The 23,419-nt window shown below is 36.8% G+C and overlaps 1 protein-coding gene across 1 annotated transcript in view; it reads right to left on the bottom strand.

Annotated features, from left to right (window-relative positions):
• Positions 1-3,017: 3,017 nt before the first annotated feature.
• The window catches only part of LOC140146463 (uncharacterized), a 384,283-nt gene continuing 363,881 nt past the window's right edge, over positions 3,018-23,419 (bottom strand). Inside the window, 4 exon segments of the mRNA XM_072168322.1 lie at positions 3,018-6,366; positions 10,773-10,853; positions 15,582-15,775; positions 16,681-16,908. Coding sequence (XP_072024423.1) covers positions 10,803-10,853; positions 15,582-15,775; positions 16,681-16,908 — 473 coding nt within the window. The 3' untranslated portion in view covers positions 3,018-6,366; positions 10,773-10,802.

Raw genomic sequence — 23,419 nt, 5'->3', positions numbered from 1 at the left:
CGTAAAAGTTGGCACTTTTATAAAAAATTTCACACAAAAAAGGTTGATTCCACGATTCTTGCAAATATGTGGAACACCTAGCTCTGAGTTGAAGAACATTTCCAATCCTGTAAGTGTTCTTAAATATTGTTGTTGTTAACTACGATAAAGGTGACGAATTTGGCAGCTTCGCATTCAGTACCTGTAAATTGTGGAATTTCTGCAAGCTTTGTAAAAAGAAACAATATCATCCACGTTTTATTGTTTGCTGCTTGTAAGAACCTGTTTGTTGGTTTTAGGGTGATCCAAAGAAAGATACTGTGCCCTTTGCAGCTTGATTCAGAACTCACTTTGATACAAAAACAAAATGCTTTAAAATATGAACATCTTGTAGCTTCTACTTATGTGTGAGATTAAGCAAATGTCTCCCATCTTTCATATGTCTAAGCATATTTCATACCGTGCCATGGTCATAGAGGAGCTCGCTATAAAATACCTATACAAAGAATAGTAATGATAAAAGATCTGCAGAAATTCCACATTTTTATCAACTTGTTTACCGACCTCCATTTTTAGTACTTAACTCTTTGAGGTATGGAAGATTTGTTAGTCCGATTACATCTCTCCCTGATAGCCTCATTACCAAGTGCCAAGTTCCACAACTTCTATACACCAACATATGTCATGAAACTTGGACCTTTAATAATGACGTTATCAGGGGTATGTACTGATTTATCACGAGTCAAGCCACAAACACATGTCCTACATAAACTCAAACAAAACACAAACGTTGAGATATTTTTTTGAAAAGTCAAACAACATCAGTTATTGTTCCGTCATAATGGTTTTAGTGACATCACACACATATATCAAAAATATCACTTTTTACGGGCAAACTTTCAATATACAAACAACAGTGTCTTTAACTTTCATATCCATAATCTGCAGAGCATTCCATCGATTTGTTGTCATGATTTATATAATAAGTAGGGGGGCTAAATTGATCATAAAAGGATATACTATGTATGTAAATTGTACCATTTCTGTCCGTAGGGAAAATGAATCATGCGTATGACTATCTCACACACTGCTACAGTAATGGTATTCAATGACAAACAACAAACATCAAAAATTGTTTGGAATCAATTTCATTTCCGACTGGGACAATAAAAAGGCAGTTTGTTGTGCTCTCCATTAATAATCTACAGTTTTTTTAGTTTCTCGTATTTTATCTTATGATAAAAACCTAATCCACAGTAGGACATTAAAGTGTGCTAAAATTGTCAAAATTGCATAATGGTACTAAGGAGTATAATATTAACAATAATAATAAAACTTGTTTTCTTTTAAATTCACATATAAACATTTGCTTGCACAAAACAAAACGTGTCAAATAATTGGACCTAAAATAGTACTTTGTATGATAGGAGAGGTCTTGGAGGCCATTCTATTGAACATAAAAAGTTTCCTTTTTATACTGCAGCTTATAAATGTGCCCCTATTGATCCAAATGGAATTGACTTCAAATTCTCAGTCTGTCGTAATCTCAGTCCACCTTATTGCAAGGGGTGCATGACTGATGTCACTGACTCGATAGATCGATGACAAAGGTGACATAAATGAATTTGTCGTTTTTGTGACATACATGGATACCAAGAATTTGAAATCATTCCTTATAGTTCAATAGGGGAGGTTGACAAATATTAGGCTATTTGATTTTAATCCACATCCCACTGTGAAAAGATGTTAGAAATATCACCCACAGGGGGAGTATGAATTTCAAAGGGAATGAACACATTTGGCAGCTCTATTTGAATTTCACACACCCTCTGTGACAAAGAGAGGTTGAGTTTCAAATATGGTTAACGGGCTAATTCCATTTGAAATTCATACTCCTCCTATGGAAGAGTATTTGTCAAATTTTCCACAGGGGGAGTGTGGACTTTAAATAAATTAACCCAGTGAAACCGATATTAAAGTCACATTTGCAGCAGCAGTTCCTAATTCAAAACGAGCTTGCAAACCATACATATATCACACCAAAACTTGTTATCCTACATTCACAATTTTTTTTAAAAACAAAAATACTACCACAGAATATAGAACCACCTACATGATGGTATTTACAAGCTCGAATGGAAGTCAATCAGTGTTGCTATGACTACGTACTCTCAACCCTCCAGGCAGATAACAGTATTTCATGGTGCAAGTGTCTTAATTTAAAAAACTACCCCTGGTAGTATGAGGCTAAGCATCAATCTCAAAGTCAAAGGTCGTACTTATATAGCCAATGAGTAAATAGCCTTAAAGGTTGAGAGCCTAGTCATATAATGCGCATTGAGTAACACAAGACTAAATGATAACTACATGTACAAGTTTGTTAGCTGCATGAAGGTTTGTCAGTATGTTTGTTTGCATGCCAGAGAATGAATCTGAATCTAGCCAAGGTTTTTGTTAATATGGCACATGTTGGGATTGTAGATCCTGCATTTTTTGACCTCTCTGCAGCCCATTTTAAAAAGCCTTGACACTTAGATTTTCCATGGTTATACAAATAACAGTTATGGACATATTCAAATTGAGTACATGTAACATATAGATCTGGTCTTGCTGGCGTAATTGCTAGTTGTCAAAATCTCATCTCTCTCAGAGAAGTAACAACGAATCTGAAAATTATCTGGCCAACATTCCTGAAATCGTCACCGTGGCAACACTACAAGGGTCAAATTTTCCCCCTATAGTTTATAGAAACATAATTTATCTACCACTGCTATCGTGCATATATTGTGTGCAAGTTTAGTGCAAAAAAGTGCATGTTATCATGAAATGATATATTATATATAATGCAGCATGGCAATGACCTTTGACCTTATCACAAACGAGGGTTGATACAACATACAATATGGGGGTGCTTTACTCAGTGGTGAGCCTTCTCATTTATGTACAGCCTGTTCAATACAGACCCACAAACTTGAGTATTGTGCTATTTTGGTGCCGTGCAAAAGCCGCTATCTTTTTTAAGCAGCAAAAATGGCGACTTCTGCACTTACTCTACAACATGAACAGAAAAAAGAACAAAAATATTTGGCAAAATCTATAGTATTGCTGACTGGTGTTAAACATTATAATATTAAATTTGAGGTACAATGTTAAGGGTTATCTTAACATCAAAATGCCATGGCAACGTCAGCCATTTTGTAAACAAACGCAAGCATTTTGACTTAAGAAACACTGCCAAAACGATCAGAAACATGCACCAAAAAAGAAATTAATCAGCTCATTAACAGGACTTATGTTCACATATTTTTGCATACATTTGACCCCTGTATAATCCAAATCTGGAGTACAGAGTTCATACTTGTATAACAACCTGCCATCAATAATCCTGGGAATGAGAATCTTTTCTTTGTTTAGTGATGTGTTTAAGAAGAGATTTATAAAATCATTTTTGTACCACTCTTGACATTCTCAACTTGACTTTTGTACAAACAAAATGGCTGTTTTTATACTTTCTATACACATGTGCATTTAAAAAGCCCACAATACTTAAACACAAGCAATTATATGCTGTTGTTGCTCACAAAAACGTGCAAATATTTCAAGAAATTTCTTTCATTTTTTTGTTTTTGTTTAATATTTTGGCTTGCAAGGGGCTACACAAGAAATTTCAGTTAAAAATAAGTCGGGGAGGAATACACCAGGCAGAGTTTACTCAAGCAAAAATAGCTGAGTGAAATCAATTGCTCTCTCGATGACTCCATGTCATGAGGCTATATGTGGAAGATAGGTTGTACAATATGAAGCAACATTTTACATGAATATAAATATTCCAAAATAATCGTACAATTTATGTACTTGCATCGCATCTGATCATTATAATGATGGTATCTGAAATGTACACAATGTCAAAAATGAACATGTATCATTTTACTTGAGTTTGACTTAACCTTAATGTCCCATTCAGCCTCATTTTTCCATGTTGAGTCACAACTAATTTTTGAGAGATTTAATGAAAATTTGCTCATTTTTTGGGTTAAAATATAATTAAGTTCTAGTAAATTCATATGGAATTAATTAATCATACATTTATTTCACACCGAATAGACAGACACACTATGGCATTTGTCCGAGAACAACTCCATTATTTTGGCTTGAATAAACCCTGCTGGCTGAGTGGTATAGGAGATATATTGATAATATGAATAAATCACAAAGTCGTAAACTTTCCATGGGGAGTGGGTGTAAATCACGGCACAATATTCCACTATGATATGGTCACTGCACAAAGAAGAAGAAGAATCAGAATTTTTGTACATAAAAAATATAGTAATACGCCAAATTATGGTCTCAAACTCAAAATGAGGTGCCGTTTTGAAATGAGGTGCTATCATACCAACTGAAGTACAATCTCATAAATGATATAAGTCTCAAAATGAGTTACAATATTTGAATAAGTTATTCCTTTTGAATTCCATACACCCCCTATGGAAGACATGACTTTAATCTTCCACGGTGTAGATATCAAATGGAGTCATCCATTCAGGTAAACCCCATTTGAAATTCACACTCCCTGTGTAGATTAATGTCATGTCTTTCATAGGGGATGTATGGATTTCACCTTATATCCATCAAATGAGTTTGGTTAGCGATGAAATCAAGATATTCTACTCAATTCATACAGCAAAACAAGCTCTAGTTGTAACTCCATACTAAGATCTGTAATCTGATTCAGTTCTGTACTCCATGAAGATTTGTAACTCCATGAAGTTCTGCAACTCCACAAAGTTTGGTAACTCAGTGAAGTTCTGTGAAGTTCTGTAACTCTATGAAGTTGGGTAACTCAGTGAAATTACATTCCACATCTAATGGGATCTGTAACTCATGCGAGTCCTATAACTCCATTGAGTCGTTCAACTCACTCATTGAACTCATTTAGGTCCCTTATATTCACTTTGTGCACTGTTCCAAGTACTGTACCTCATATTGACTAAGAAACTATAACAATCTAGCATTGACTTGTAACAATGACTGCCGTGGAATTGTGCATACGTACAAACTCAAAAGTAAAATCACAGCAGCGTAAAATCAGAAAAGAATCACATAAAAGGAAGAAAAAAAATATGGCACTTTGTTTCAAATAATGGATTATTTCACAAAAAGAAACGTAAATCAGAACTGGCTATTCCGTTTGAAATCCACTCTCCCTCGTTGAAGATAGAATAAGCATGACTACCATAGAGGGAGTAACTTCCATTTGAAATACTCACTCCCTCTGTGAAAGACTTACCTTCAATCTTCCACAGGGGTATTGCAGATATCAAATGGAATAGTCATCTCTTACACAAACCTAAGCTTTGGTGTACGCAGATATATATTACATAGCCCACACCATTAAGAGTTGACTTGGCTAAATAACACCCAAAAAATTATTTCAAATTTATTATTTTAAAAATTCACAAACAAATATATCTGAATTGCTTATAAAGCAGCTCCCAAAATGATTAAATTCTTTGGAATTATATGGCACTGGTGTATATATATATACATATATATATATACATATATCGGTACCACCAACGGAAAAATACAGTAATAAATGTGGAGTCACCCAATATGTATTTATTACAACTTAAAAAAACGGAAATATTACAAACGAAGCCACTGTGCTGTAGCTATTCTTAGTAGTAATAATAATAATAATAATAACAATAATAATAATACAAACTACTGTATGTGTCTTACTTTACGATATAATCTACCATTACTTAATAAGAATTCACCACAATACGATCTACGTGCTGTGCTTCTACAATATACTACTTGATTGCTACAACTACCGACTACTCACTTTAGATATAAACAAAAAAAAGTGTCTACGCACTGATCACCTACGATTTACAAGATAAAAAACAGCAAGGGTCTGTGACATGGTGGCGTTTTTTAACGAATATAGCCATGATGAATAAAGTTACGCAATTTAAATAATAATAATGAGTGTTGAAACACTCTAATATTTTTTTTCAAAGTTTTGAGCTAAGGCTCGACACTTTTTGATATCCCCCTTCTCTCCAGACTCTTCACGCTTTGGCCATTTTAGTAACGTTTTGATGCAACATAATATCCGTTGGAACGCGAGGTACAAATGCACGCCTGGATTGGTCAGCTTTCTGGTCATCTGCCCGAATGATATGCGAACAAACCAGTTCTGTGGTTACCCCCCCCCCCCAAGCATATTTCAATTTTACCAAACTTTTTGCTCCATGAATTATGCATAAAATTCACAGCGTAATGATTCCATCATAGTATGGTGATGCGGTTTCCCATCCTGTTGTCATGGTAATGTAATAGTTTATGGTGATGCATTCAAGTAGTTCCAACAGACCTTATCTGCAATAAGACAATTCAGGGAAAAAACCAGAAGAGAAATCAAAGAATTAATGTTTGTACAAGAGTTGAAAAATTAATTTTGTAGTGTATGCATATTGCCACTTAATGACTTTCCTTTCTAAAATAGTATTTGAAAAGTAACATATATGTGCATCTTTCCACGGGGACCCAGTTATTGCATTTGCAACTTATTTGAGAAAATATTTGTCTGGGGGGTATATTTATTGCCAGGTCCATAGTGCAATGAGCTATTTCATTTAAAATCCACACTACCTCTGTGGAAGATATAGCTGAAGTCTTCCACAGTGGGAGTATGAATTCGAAATAAAATTGACAATTGGGTAACTTCCAGTTGAAATAATCACGCCAATTGTGAAAGATATGGATGAGATGGCGTCAATGTTTATCAACAAAGGCAAGGGACTGATATATCGATATGCTTGAGCAAACTGCATACAACCACTTCACTGGTCAATAGCATTCTTGTTATGTAGCAGTATAGTTTTAAAAGCACGGGCCCTGAACAAAATATGATGTGCACACATACTGACATGCAAAAAACAATGGAAATTGTGATAATGTGTGCGCTTTCTGTCAGAATTCAACTCATCTGTAATTAAAGTCATAATACAGGGGGACTATAGGTTTCAAAAGGATCAAATCTGACCAATTACATTTGAAAAACATACTCCCCCTGTGGAATATCCCAATGTGCACACACTGGCATGCACACGGAAGATTTTGCTTGTATTTCACAGAATTACTCTACGGAGGGGGTATGTGTATCAAATAGAACAGACAACTAGAAACCACAGTTGTGTTTGACCAAACACGAATATCTATGCCCGTGACCACACCTAACCCCTTCCCCTATTCACAAAACGAAAACTTATACCCCTTGGTATAAGCTTTAAATGATATAAGTATCATTATCATAGCACCTAAAATAAAAAAACGCCCAATTGGGCGCCAAATGCAAAAGTTAGTGACCATCATGTGAAAGCCCTTGTTATAAACTTTAATTGATATAAGTATCATCATCATAGCACCTAAAATAAAAAAGCGCCCAATTGGGCGCCAAATCCAAAAGTTGGTGACCACCATGTGGAAGCCCTTGTTATAATCTTTAATTGATATAAGTATCATCCTCATAGCACTTAAAATAAAAAAGCGCCCAATTGAAGCCAAATCTAAAAAACTGGTGACCACCCCTTACAAACTGTGACAACCCTTAACCCTCCTAACACCCATAAACCAACCACACTCCATGTCCCACAATGACAGCCTTTTGAGGTGGTCCAAGGCACCAATAACACATTCCCTTTTAAGGGAGTTTTTGTCAAGTGATCAATTTCCTTGACGTACGATTCGGGCCGTTATCATTGCAAACACAGTGACAAAATGCTACCTATTGCGCTACACTGTGTTAATAGGTCATACCTAGTTTGCTTTTGAAAGCCTTTGAGCTTTGACCTCTGGGGTTGTGGCTACCACAGAATTCATCTAGGGTCATGGGCCATCATTGTACTAAGTATGAACACTGAGGGCGCTGTAGTTCTTGAGCTAGAGCTGTTTGAAATTTTACACATATTGCTCCCTGTAGCCCATGACCTTTGACATCTGGGGTCGATGTTACTGCAGGGTCATGGGCTATCATTGTACCAGGCATGAACCCTGAGGGCGCTATAGTTCTTGAGCTAAAGCGATTTTAAAATATTACACATATTGCTCCCTGTAGCCTGTGACCTTTGACCTCTGGGGTCGTGGCTACCATAAGTTACTTCTAGGGGTCATGGGACATCCTTATACTAAGTATGAACCCTGAGGGTGCTATAGTTCCTGAACTAGAGATGTTTGAAATTTTACACATATTGCCCCCTGTAGCCCATGACCTTTGGGGTCGCTGATACCCTAGGATGTTTCTAGGGGTCATGGGCCATCATTGTACCAAGTATGGGCCCTGAGGCTACTTTAGTTCTTGAGCTAGAGGAGAGCAAAGAACTGGTCTTGAGAAGAAGAAGGAGAACTAGAAACCACAGTTGTGTTTGACCAAACACGAATATCTATGCCCGTGACCACACCCAACCCCCTTCCCCTATTCACAAAACGAAAACTTATACCCTTGGTATAAGCTTTAAATGATATAAGTATCATTATCATAGCACCTAAAATAAAAAAACGCCCAATTGGGCGCCAAATGCAAAAGTTAGTGACCATCATGTGAAAGCCCTTGTTATAATAAACTTTAATTGATATAAGTATCATCCTCATAGCACCTAAAATAAAAAAGCGCCCAATTGGGCGGCAAATCCAAAAGTTGGTGACCACCATGTGGAAGCCCTTGTTATAAACTTTAATTGATATAAGTATTATCCTCATGGCACCTTAAATTTAAAAAAGCGCCAAATTGGGCGCCAAATCCAAAAGTTGGTGACCATTATGTGGAAGCCCTTTTTATAAGCTTTCATTGATATAAGTATCATCCTCATAGCACTTAAAATAAAAAAGCGCCCAATTGGGCGCCAAATCTATAAAACTGGTGACCACCCCTTGGTCACCCCCTTACAAACCGTGACAACCCTTAACCCTCCTAACACCCATTAACCAACCATCGCCATGTCCCACAATGACAGCCTTTTGAGGTGGTCCAAGGCACCAATATCAAAATGCCTACACATTCCCTTTTAAGGGAATTTTGTCAATGATCAATTTCCTTGAACGATTCGGGCCGTTATCATTGCAAACACAGGTAGCTACCAAAACGCTACCTATTGCGCTACACTGTGTTAATAGGTTGTACCTAGTTTGCTTTTTAAAGCCTTTGAACTTTGACCTCTGGGGTTGCGGCTACCACAGAATACATCTAGGGTCATGGGCCATCATTGTACCAAGTATGAATCCTGCGGGCGCTGTAGTTCTTGAACTAGAGCTGTTTGAAATTTTACACATATTGCCCCCTGTAGCCCATGACCTTTGACCTCTGGGGTCGATGTTAATTCAGGAAATATCTAAGGGTCATGGGCCATCATTGTACCAATCATGAACCCTGAGGGCGCTACAGTTCTTGAGCTAAAGCGGTTTAAAAATTTACACATATTGCCCTCTGTAGCCTGTGACCTTTGACCTCTGGGGTCGAGGCTACAATAAGTTACTTCTAATGGTCATGGGCCATCATTATACCAAGTATGAACCCTGAGGCGCTATAGTTCTAGAGCTAGAGCTGTTTGAAATTTGACACATATTGCCCACTGTAGCCCATGACCTTTGACCTCTGGGGTCGGGAGTACCCTAGGATGTTTCTAGGGGTCATGGGCCATCATTGTACTAAGTATGGGCCCCAAGGCTACTTTAGTTCTTGAGCTAGAGGAGTGCAAAGACCTGGTCTTGAGAAGAAGGAGAAGGAGGAGAAGAAGAAGTCGAAGACTAAACACAACAAATACAATATCTATGCCACCGTTCCACGGGCATAGATAAGGAGGAGGAGAAGAAGAAGTCGAAGACTAAACACAACAAATACAATATCTATGCCACCGTTCCACGGGCATAGATAATTTGGTAACTTCCATTTGAAATACTCACTCCAGTTGTAAAAGATATAATAGACATTTATTTACAGGGGAGTGTGGGTTTCAAAATAACTACCCCCAAACAATTCCATTAGAAAAACATACTCCTCCTGTGGAAGATATTTCCAACAGACAGGGGTAGTGTGAATTTTAAATGAAATAGCGCTTTCTCAGTTTTCCACTCTACAATGCTTATCGACCTGATAACAAATGTTCCAATTTTTATGGTTGAAGTTCCTGCATAAAATGTGTCCATTTTCACAGAACCCCTTAAAATATGGCAATTTATCCCCAAAATTGATACAAATATCCCCCTCCATGAAAAGTATTTGTTAATGCCAATTCAACTCCATGGGCACTACCAGCCAAATTATTGGTTAATTTGGCCTCTATTTTGATTTGTTACAATGAGGGGAATATATGGTAAGAATATAGTCAGGACAAAAGAGAACTTAAGCTTTAAATTGAAAGAGATCCAAAAGCTGTAATTTGATTGGTTACTCAGATGAATATATCATGTAATAAACCAATCAGGAGCTTTGTAAGAAAGGCAGTAGTGCCTGTGGGGTTAAAGTACAACATAACAACTGCACAGTGCCGGAAGTGGGTTAAGTGCAATATCTGCCCTGTGAACATTTGGCAATTTACACACATTATATTGTACTCATCTACACACTGCAGCGACACATGGCAGCTATTGCACTTATCTACTTCTGGCACTGAGCAATCGATAAGGGCTACATTTGTGGAATCTGCTCAAAATAGCTCTCACAATCAAAAAACATATTTTTGACCCCTGGATAGGAGCATAAAAATACTACCTGCAATTCGGTATCCTACCTTACATATACTGCATACTCTGTGTTGTACTCAATGGTGAATAAACCCGTTGGGGTATGCTGTTGAAGCAATCAAGGCTCCCTGTGAAAAAAGCGGAGGGAAAATTATAAACATTTTTAACTATGTGTAACCAAAATAACAAATAATTTGACATGTGAAAATAGTGGGATGGGGAGAAAAATGCGACCAATAAACCTCACTGTACAAGTCCACAAAACCACCATATTAAATAACATGCGAATGAGTAAAAATGCCACTCTCCCTAAATATATGAAGTGAGGGCGCTATGTAAATATATATATATAGATATAAATATATACAAGTGTCATCAACTAGTCACCATGGCAAACAAATAAATAAATATATAGGCTAGCAAAATGCTTTGAGCACCAAGAGCAAAAAAAAAAAATTTTGATAAAAAAAAAAAAAAGGTTAAAAATATACAATCATTTGTGGTTAGTGCGTGTGCTATGCATATGTACCATGCCACTACAAGTTTTTGACAAGAATTATGTAAAAAAAAAATGGAATGAAGGTGATTTGCAAGGGCTCACACTATATGGCTGGTCACTTGCTCTATATAAGATTATTCTGGATTTTGTTGTTTAATTAGAGGGATAGAGAAGATGTGTTGCGTTTTAGTGAAGGTGATAAGGTTGCCATGGAAACGCAAGGGTCAAACAAACTATTTTTTTGTTATTGTTTTGGAATAAAATTTGTTTACCTTCTGGTGATTGTGTTATTGTGAAGTTCAACCAAGGTCGTGTCGATTTGAAGAATTGGGCACGGGAGACGATGAAAATAAAATTAAATAAAAACATCTTGGTGAGTCTTTCCTCTCGTTTAATTATTTTAATTGTTGAAAATAATTTTTAGGAGGGTTTCATCTCTAAAATTTTGAGGAGGCGATGTGGCAGCATTTTGAGGGAGATTGAAATCATATGAGGGGGTGGGGTGGGAGGTGGATGATGTAACCAATACTACCGTAATTTCAACAGATATTTTAAATGGGCTATTCCACTTGAAATCCACACCCCCCTACGAAAGACATGACCTTAATCTCCCACACAGGGAGTGTAGACTTCAGATGGAGTCACCCATTCAGGCAACCCCCATTTGAAATTCATACCCTGTGTGTAACTTTAAAGGCCATAGGGGGTACGATGGATTTCAACTTGAATAGCCCAATCTAGCTCTCTGGAGTGACTTTTGACTTTTTAAAATCAATTTTGGGGACAAATCTGGGATGGGGAAGGGACAAGCTGTAGTCCGTAAATAGGAACACATGGTAGGGGTTAAAGTTTAGCCAGATGGGAGTGGACTCCTGTTAGATAAAAGCCTGTTATCACAGCAAATTTAATGTGTTCCACTACAACTTCTGCATCTGCGTTCTTGATGAAGTATTTTTAACTCTCCCCACGCGGGTGTCAACATCAGATGACAATTTTCAAATTTTTGTTGAATTTCAGAATTATAAATTGTCAGGACCATATTTAGAATTCCTCGAAACCTTTTGTGTTGAAGCCTATGGCTAGGCACGCAGAGCATGAATCATTCACTTGTTTGAGAACATGGAAATAGTAGATATTATCTACTATTTCCATGGTTGACAAACAGAGATTAATATATTAAATTCTTAAACACTTGAGAACGTTCCTGCAATCTAATTGGTTCTTACCCGTGTGATATGACACGATATCACACGGATCAGCGCGTGTACATCGACGCAATTCGCGTACTCGCTATTTAAACGGAGGCGCATAGCAACAACGGGACTGATCGATTTTAAGCCCTAGGTAATTCCTTGCAAAATGTAGGATTTAATTTGATTAAAATTTGTAATACTTATGATATTAAATTTTATTTGAATTGAAGTGTTTAAGAATTAAAATAAAGGTAATGTTGTCCTCGTTGTTTTACTTAAAATAATGATGTCGCCTGTGTTATATGAGACGATAGATGCACTCCAGCAGCTAAAAACAATACCTTTATTCTCTAAATGTAAAGATGTGAGTATGAAATTGTTTTCCAAATACTTTGTAGCATAATTTCTTCACAATTTTCACTCATTGGCAGTGACGGTGCCAGAGAGGTGATTTGAAAAATCATTGCAAAAATTGCTCAATTGTGGGCACATTATTATTAGATGGTGGTTCAGATATCAATTGGGCTGTTATCTTGTGTAGGAGATTAAGGTCATGTCTTCTATAGGGGTTTGCAACTGGAATACTCCTTATATTTTGTCTTCTACCAAACAGTCCCCTCTTTTCTGACATGTAACTAACTCATTATTACATTATCAGTGGGCTATTCCATTTAAAATCCACACTGTGGAAGATTTTGGAAATATCTTCCACAGGGGGAGTATGTTTTTCAAATGTAATTGGCCAGGGCTAATCATTTTGAAACCCATACTCCCCCTGATTATGGCTTTAGCTTTATCTTCCACACATGGAGTGAGTATTTCAAGTGGAAGTTACCCAATTGTCTATTCTATTTAAGACTTACACTCCCTCTGTGGAAGACTTGAGCTAAATCTTCCACAGGGGTAGTGTGGATATTAAATGGAATAGCCCAATGGAGTCCTTGATATGGTTGACAACAAGTACTTTTGCTTTCAGTGATGCAAGAAATTTCTCATTTGGTGAAGTGCTTTCATCATTATCACATCTTCTTCCACATGAGAGCAATGATCCCACATGACACCTTTCCCTGCACTCTTGGGTGACTCTGGAAAGATGAACTGCGGCTTCAGGAAAGCCACTAAAAAAGCCTTATATATATTTTTGGCTGCTTACCAAGGTTTTCAATGACAAATTTCCTTTATTGTGACGTTTTTTCAAAGACTTTTTATGCTTCAAAAAGTTGAATTGCCTACGTTTATGGTCACTTAATTGATTTATCACTGCATAAATGAAGTGCAGTCAATCAAGGTAGCCCAATTGGGTGATTTTTGGTCTGAAAAATGTGGCAACACTGTTTGAGAGAGAGAGAGAGTAATCTCCTACCCGAGTGTAATTGAGGACAGTTCATATGCACGCTTACCAGGGGAAAACACAAGAAAACTAGGTTGGGTAAGATATCATTATCCCACCTCTTCATCACTTTAACTTGTCACTTCTCATTTGTTATCTCATCACTGACAACAAAATGGGAGCCATAAGTTTGTGGGAGAGACTTAATCAGTGATAGGCTCTTTCCCTGGTGTTTACAAAAATACAAGAACAAGTTCCAATTCTTTCATATATGGGGAAATCAACGCAACTAGTTTACGTATCAAGTGCGGCAGGGAGTTTCTTTCGGTTAATTATCGTCCATAATTATTCGGGACCAACGGACACATGTACACAAAGGCAACATGCCTGTGCATGTTGGCCGTGAGTGGACTTGGCCATATTGTAACAATGTTTATGTCGGCCATGAGCGCCATATTGACATAACAATGATTCTTCTTTTTAACAAAAGAATTACGAGAACCATGTAGCGGACTTCAAATGACCATACGAGGATGCCATAAACACGGGTGCACATGTATATCAATGACCCCCTTTTCAAAGCTATTTTGGTATTAACTTAAAAGATTCTTCAATTTGGGTTAACAAAAAAGGTATACAGTCCAAAGAATATTATTTTACACTAGGTGTGCTTGTACTTGGTTGGGTTCTTGTCTATAAACAGAATTCAAATATGGACAATTTGAAACAAACAAAATTGCCAAGAAAGTGCCGCACATTTAGGGTTTATGGCGACTAGTGTGTAAAATTGACTGTAGCGGCCCTAGATTTTGTTGCCTTGAAGTTTGTAGCCCAGGAATCGATTTGCTTGAAGTTTGTAGCCCAGGAATCGATTTGGGGCATTTGGCTAATTCATTTAAAGTCTACTGCGGGAGTATAAATTTCAAAAAGATTAGCATATCAACCAACTTTATTTGAAACTCACCCACCCTCTGTGGAAAATTCATGTTGAATCTTTCTCAGAGGGTGTATGAAATTCAAATGAAGCTGCCTCATGTGTTTATTCCATTTGAAATTCATACTCCTCTGTGGAATATATTTTCAAAATCTTTAAAATTTTAAGCACCAAAATTTTAGCGTGTGGCAAACTTGCTTCCATTACTTTGTTGTTCAATAATATTTTTCAAATTCACCGATGTAAGGATCATCCACCGAAATACACCAACCAAAATATTTTCATGGGCATTGAATATCCGATGTTGCAGGGCAAAAATTGTGCGAAATATAATAAGCGCACAAATTGATCTTACACTATTGCGCATTGCGTATACCGATCAATGGAAACTTTTTTGCTGCACTTATTTTGAGCAAAATTAAGAACAAACAAATATTACTCTACTGTAAGTTTAACAAGTAAAATTTGAAAATATGAGAACATAGTTGAATCACTTAATGGCTAAAATCCCCCCTTTTCAACATTAAGGACAGAAAAATCAAATCCCACATTTTGATAAAAAATGCAAAATCATATTGGCGTAAAAAAATTAATCAAGTAATTTGCTAACAAAACCAAAAATTATATCAAAATCAAATTACAAAATAATAATGATGGTAACAGATTTGGCAGAAGTTGTTACCATGGTAACAGCACACTTTCATGACCAAGAAAAATGTTGGATTTCCATATGTTGATGTTGCAGCCTCTGTTTCCTGTACTGTTCAGTTCTGTTATTGGTAAATGGGTGATAACAGGAAGTACAGGGTCAAAGGTGAAAAGAAAGGTGAATCTATAAACGACCCCCGGTTGAGAGGTCATCCTCATCACCTGATGGAATTAGCTAGACACAGTACATACCTGTCCCGCAATGCCGAAATTTGAGGGTTGCGGGCTGGCTGCCTGTACAAAACCGCCTGCCAAACTTTGGTCTTGCGTGCCCGACGTGCCGTACACGTCCATTGGTCCCGGGCTATTGGTGGCGTTGAATCCACGATTACTCACAGGTGAAGGCGATGGAGCGTAGCTCTGATGTGCATAACTGTTGATTACTCCTGATTGGAGGAATTTACACAGGGCCGGTGTTAGTTGGAAACAAGGCTGACATTTGGTTTTTTGTTTTCTAGATGATTATTCATTGTAATCATTAAGGGATGGCAAAGAGCAGAATGTCAACCCTGAGAGGTTCATGGTGAATGGATTAGCTTGCCAATGAGAGTGTCTAAAGTGTTACCCCTAGCAACCTTATGACTGCCGCCATGTTGAAATCAATTGATGGGACTAGCAAGAGATTGTAATAGACAGTTAGTTTCTACACGAAAGCAAGTCCTACAGGACAATTTTGCAAGTCGTACAGGTTATCAAACATTTGATGGACTGCTTCCCAGCAATCCTTATATAAACAAAAATTGTTCGCTGTCAGCCGTGGATACAACGCCACTCAACGACAAACTACGTCTTTTGTTTCTTGGTTAATTTCTTTTCAGGTGGGTTGGTAGTGGAAGTGGGTGAGCGTGTAAATGTTCCACACAGGGCAGACATTAACAGGTGGGAGGTGTAACAGTTTAGACATGCCATATATAACTAACATCTACATATCTATAAACCACTCTACATAGCTACACTACACTTGACCAGATTAGGCTGTTGAATTCGGAGCCATATATCCCATCATTCCTCATACTTCCTTACCTCTTGTTTTTTTTTTTGCTATCAGGTACAAGGCTGACTTTACTACCACATTTGCAATAATTATTATAAAAATAAAGCAACCATTTTCATCCAACTTAAAACTTTTTTCAAACTCGCAGACAGACAGAAGTTTTTATAGAGTTTTCACAACTTTCCTTCCCCCCTTAAACAGTTGCAAGTTTTAGATTATACAGAAATACACATGCTAAAAATTGTGATAAACAATAATGGTTTGATATATGATAATAGCAGCGAGTTGTTGACGTACCCGCCGTTGGTTGAGGCTGTTGATGATAGGATTCCCTGTTAAAGTCTTGCTGAGGAGGCATACTGTTGGCTTCTGTCCTGGTCGGGGCTCGGACTTGGGCCGGTCCGGCTGAGCCGTAATCGGGATAGCTAGCTATGGAGAATGCCCCGGCCGTGCGTCTGTCGGCTGTTCCGGGCGGCATGGCTCCAGGGACCATGTACCCTGCAGCAGGTCCGTATGGCGCGAACCCTGGGTGGTTGATAACCAAAGAATCGGCTGTGGGTGTATGGCCCGCATTGGTGAGGTGCACGGCCAAGCAACGTTTATAAACAGGAGGGGTGGTTTTGTTAGCAGTGGTGTTCGATTGATTTGCATGATCATGATGTTTAGTAAGAACAATAATATGCACTATAATAATAATAATCAACAAATTGGTGGATAAAAAAGTAAGTGAGAAGATACTTCAAGATGGATTAAGCACTGCCATCAGAAAAATTAACTTTTTTTTAAAAAGTCTGTGGCAAAGACTAAGTATTTTGAGAAAAGACAACTGAGATTGTGGTAGAGTCTAAGTAATTTCATTTTAGCTATTGGCTTTTGCTTTGTTTCTGTTTTATCAAGCGCCCAAGTAATCAACACAATCACAACCACGAAAAGAAGACTTTGCTCCAGACTAGTAAATGGATTCCTATCTCCTTGTGTACAACAACACTAGTCTTGCATCAAGTACTTACATGTTTGGTGAGCCCAACTGGTCAGTATATGGTAACACTCTACTAACTAGATCTACTATGGCTATATACTATGTACTATTTTGAAGCTAAATTACCCATGCACCTTTTGGCAGCTTTAAACACTCGGTGGTAAAAAATGAGACAAGTATGTAAAAAACAGAGGGACGGAGATGTATGAACGGACGGACGAACGGACGGAGCAGGCGAGTATAGAACTGAACATGTACTGCACAGACAGCTACTTAGCATCTCAGATTTCCGTTAAAAAAAAATCCTCGTTTAATAGATGCCGTTACCCAATTAATAAACCCTAATTAGACACTATAAATTATACATGCTTCCGACTGGTTTATCATAATAATAGTAATAATAATGACGATAATAGTAATAATAATTATAATAATAATAAAAATAATGTTAGGGTTCAAAGGTCAAGGATCATAAAATGGATTTATATTGATGGTGATGATGTAAGGGCACATAGAATAAGGAATTACAAAAAACCTGTATAACTTTTTATGATGAACATGAACAATGACTGCATTCATTGACCCCCTATAGGTCAAAGTTCAAAGGTTGAATAGGGAACCTTCCCCTATGGAGAAGCCTGAATATGGAGAGTGATATTGTGAGCTTGATTGGTGCATATCATGTTTGTTATTATATGATCATATACATGTACAACAGGGGAGGTTGGATGTGTAGCATGCTCCAAAGGAACCTAATTTGGACATTCCGATTTTTTTTGATAAAAAAAGAAGAATTTTTAACAATGAGCAAATGCTAATTGACTGTAGATAGGGTTATATAATGTTAGTGGCACTACATACAAGCTGGCCGGTTCTTCATTCAAAAGAAGCAAACAATTTTCAGGTAAAGAAAAGCAGGGTCATTAGAAACACTACAAGCTTGAACAGCCTCAATGTCCACACACAGTCCTGTGTACACTGCACAACCACATACAACTATTATCCTTGTGCCGGACTCCGAGTTGAGACTTTTCAGCTTGCAATGCAGCTCCCAAAGTTTGCGCAAATGTAAGTAAATTAGCAACAAAAGTTAAGGCATTAAGAACACTGCCAAATTGGAGGTGGATGTTTTTATGGACAATAAAAAAGAGACTCTTTTTTGGATATATTAGTCTAGTATAAGCATAAAGCATCCTCTCAGCAGCAGCTTAAATAGAGGTGGTTAAGTCCACGAACATGCTCATCTATTAAGGTGCAGTTCCATAACCCCAATACGCTTGTACATGCTTAGAATGACCTTCTCATCCCCCCCACACCTTGAGGTTGGCTCTTGAGCAATGATTGTTGAATGGAGGGTCACTGAACTATGATCTAAATGGGCTATTCCAGTTGAAACCCATACACCCCCTATGGAAGACATGACCTTAATCTCCAACACAGGGGTGTAGATTTCAAATAGAGTCACCCATTCAGGTAACCCCATTTGAAATTCACACTCCCTGAGTGGGAGATTAAGGTCAACTGGAATTGCCCAATGGGATACTCTGGCTAAAGTATTTAATTACCCAGGAAGAAAACCAGCACCAAATGTCCTTCAATTTATTACGTTCATCTTTACCTAAGGAAGCAAATTCTCCTCCTAATGCTAAAAACTTCCTGAAAAGGAGCTTCTGGATCTACCAACTTTTTTCTATACCACTTTAGCCAAATCCACACAAAAGTTCTGTAACCATGGTAACTGCATATCCCTTTGAAATACCCAACAATTGGGAACACCTTATTACATTGTCCTCTTTCTATTTTCTTGAATGGAAAGCCCTTTGGTCACTCCCCATCCCCTTTTAAAGGGAATTTTATTTAATCTCATTCAACTTGGCTATTACTCACATTAAACTGGTATATAGCATTAAAGCACAAATAATTTTGTTGCATATTACAAAAATGGTACTTTTGGTATTATATCTGTACTATAAGACTGTGGTTGGTATTATAAGCGTTAAGCAATACATGAATGCACCAGAGGACCACTTATATCTCAATGAGTTTACATACATTATCTTGGGCTTTACAATATATCTGCATGTTCCATATCCACATGTTTCTTATATCCTATTCACAAAAGAACAAATCTGACTAATCTACTTCCACTAACTCACGAGGTTTAAATTATGCAATGAGCTATTCCAGTTGAAACCCATACACCCCCTATGGAAGACACAGCCTTAATCTCACACACAGGGGTGTAGATTTCCAATGGAGTAACATATTCAAGTTCATTTCCCATTTAAAATTCACACTCCCTGTGTGGATTATTATGGTGATGCCTTCCATAGGGGGCGTATGGATTTCAGATGGAATATAGCCCAAGCATTCCGATCCAGCCAATACCATTTGATTCAGCCATATAGTAGCTAACCTAGTCAACCGACAGATGAAATGATATCATTCAAATTCAATGTCATCATTGTTTACACGGACTCATTATAATATTGACGACACCATCCTTCATACGTTCTCAACAAGATGTGTTTAAATAATCATAAGAATGTATTTCTAAGCAATGTATCTCAATCCTAAGCAGCAGGAAAATGCAAATTTCCCGCGAATATAAACTCAAAATTTCCCTCCTAAGACAGGATTTTCCTTCATTTTGTTTTAATTTTCAAACCTCAAATTTTAACTGGAGTGAGGTTCTGAAATTCCCCACGTTTTCCAGGCCTAAACCTAAAGGGCATAAAAAGAGACTAATATTACTCCATCTGTCCTATCACTTAAACAAATTCTGTCTCTTTGTATAGACCATGACATCACTGTTCTGCAAAGTGTACTGGTTATCGATGCTTTCGAACACCACCACTGATCATGGCCCATGAAATTGGCGGCGATTTAAAAGAAATTGCCCTTGTCAGACTATTTCCACACTGCAGGGCAAAGAACAATCTACATTCAATATAATACTGCACAAACATGGTCTACTACATTGCAGTGTACTTGGATAAACCACCATTCATCCCATTTTAAAAGAAATTCTCAGTTTTCATGATCACATTTATGAACTGGAAACTGGGAGCATTTAAACCTTTCAATGGATTTCTTTTCAGTTCATTTGGAAATTATTTTATTCTTGTCAAAATCTCCTTTTAAAGGAATTCTTGTCAGATTGTGAATTTACAGTTTGACACAATTCCAATATGGACTATAGATAATGTATTTCCTTTTCAAAGAATTTCTTGTCATTTCATTTATTGTTTCTTTCCAATACTTTCCTTCTCTTTTTATAAGGAATTCTTTTTAGAGTGTGCTTACAGCATAATAGCACAATTCCAATATGAACTGGGTAATGGGAGCATTTCCTTTTAAAAGGAATTTTATCAGTTCATTTCTTTCTCTGCATGTTAATTTCTTGTTTACATATTCCTGATGAACACCAAGCCGTGTAACCATGGTAACCATTTGGTATGGATTAATTCAATTATAATGGATGAAACAGAAAATAACAAAATTATCAGAAAATTCCTAACAAGACAAACACAACAAGCACAAGTTCCTAAACAAACGTGCCAAAAAATCATACGAAATAATGACAGTGACACACAGAAATGCTTAAATGAGCGGATCCACAGTAATTAAGATGGGCACAAGACAATTGTTACCATGGGAACAAGATATTATACACCAAATCATAACATATTTGAAAACACTTCAAACATAAAAAAGACTACTTTGTAAATACCAGCGGAAAAGGTTTTTTTTTTGATGACCATGATTTGACCAAGTACAAGGACCATTATATGTAATTTCAAAAAATATTTCTTCAAATTTAACACTTTTTGAAATTAAATTGGGATGATTTTGCACACACTGATCTGTTCGGACTAAAGCTCAAAATCTACCGACACAATGCCAAGAGTGCATTGTTCACTTGTGTTTCAGTTTTAATCACAGCAAAATGGTACTTTGCAATGAGTATGAGAATGGAGCAATAAAATTACACAACAATCTTGGCACTGCACTACATGAAACAAGATGGAGGAGGACAATCGTCTAGAAACACCAAACTTGTTTAAGAAACACCTACGGTCATATAAAGTACCATTAAATATGAACACTGATTTAGTTGTCATGGACTTCATTAAGGCTTTGTTTTGTGGAAGAAACAGAATACAGATTTGGAATTTCATCTTTTTGAGCAAATATTGCTGAACAGCATTATTAAACATGGGGAAAAACAACAACACAAAACAAACAAGAAATAAAAAAGGGATGGACACTCCTATGTTTAAGTAACGTGCTGTTGTGTGGCATTTAGAATAGCCTTGTTTTTCCACCTTTTTATTATCAGAAAACATAATTATGAATCTAGATGGAATGAAGAGCTTGCATTTGACTCATTGGATTTTTTTATGATAATTCTGACAAATTATACACTTCTGTTCCAAGTATTTTATGTTAAAAAACATGATACCCCAAAAATGGAACAGGAATATTTTCAGTAACAATTCAGTCCACGAAACCATGGCAACAGGAAGGTTAAAGTGCAAATATAAAGGTCAGGCAATAATGTGTGTAATATTATTTGAATATAGATTAGCATAAAGACATTCAAATATAGAGGGCGTTATGCTAGTGAGGTTTGATGTGCGTGGCATTCCTTTTTTTAGCCAGGCGTATAATAAATATAATTACGAAGCAACGGTAAAAATACAAACGCATTCCTTGGCTTCAGTTACCTCCTGCGTTTGGTTGGAAACCGGTGAATCCGCACGTCCCGGCCGACCCCCTCTTCCGGGAGATCCGCGCCCAGATCCGGCACCTGGAAAGGCTGCCGCTCCTCCGGGAAATCCTGAGTTTAAACAATGTGACCTTTGAGTGATGTCATTCTGGCAAGGGATGGGCAGTATGACTTATGATATTCTACAGGCATGGGTGGTATCTAATTCTTATCAAATTCTCTTCATATTAAATACTAGAGCTTATTCTGTCAATTAATAATTGGGTTTAACAAAAAACAAAACTGGGACCAAAATCAAACAAACCCATGTTACAAATAATCATATTGCGATGTTCAGTTACCAAATAAGTATTAATTCATCTATTTACTGAAGTATTAATTCATTTTTTATTTGTGAAAGATTTTTTTTATCTCCAAACATCTAATCAAATAATATCCAATATTTAGAACAAATCAGTATTAGAACAAATGACACAGCCTCATGTTGTTTTGTAACTATGTGCTGCCAATTTATGCAAATTAAGATCTACATTTTGAACAATACCAACTAGCAGGTCAACACAATGAAACTAAACTTATTTGTTTCAAACATCATTTACACATGGAAAGTCTTCATTTCAAAATCTGAAATCTATCTGCATTAATACAGACAGAAATTGTATTGCTTGAAAGTGAATAGTCAAACATCGCAACAGAATGCATGCGACCATTCCATTTTAAAGGGAATTTTTATTTCATATCCTTACATTCATGATTTAATTTTTAACTTTTTATGACTAACCAAAAAACAAACAAAAACATGTTCATGAAACAGCACCCTAAATTCTTTCAAGAAGAAGAATTTACAGTTATTAAAAAGTATAGCCCATTGCAGCCGCAGAAAAGTAAGTTAAATAGCCATCAAAAAACACCAAAAACCAAAGCAAAAGCCAACCATCTTTTAACCACAGCAAAGTGATCAAAAACCAAACCCACTTCAAAATGATTTTTATGACAAAAATTCAGTGGCAAATACATATTGCCAACTCATGGAATCATTAATTAAACAAAGGTACTTGAAATGTTTAATATCTGTTATTAAAATTAAAACGCCAGTTGTCTTTTCCCAAACTATATTGCAAATTTCTTGATTCTCATCTTATAGCAGACCACTTTTAATTTCAATTTTCTTCTTTGCGAAAAACCTCTTGCGCCAACTTATTTTCCGAGATGTTGACATCAGATTTTTTAGGTCAACTTCTGAAATCAGGTACACTACTACTGTCAGGCACCTTCTGATTACTTTGAGAACGGTGCAGCTCGTGTGTGTCATACCTTAACGTAAC

This window comes from Amphiura filiformis, chromosome 2 (assembly GCF_039555335.1).
Source record: "Amphiura filiformis chromosome 2, Afil_fr2py, whole genome shotgun sequence".
Classification (NCBI taxonomy): domain Eukaryota; kingdom Metazoa; phylum Echinodermata; class Ophiuroidea; order Amphilepidida; family Amphiuridae; genus Amphiura; species Amphiura filiformis.
This window is presented reverse-complemented; position numbering and strand designations above follow the sequence as displayed.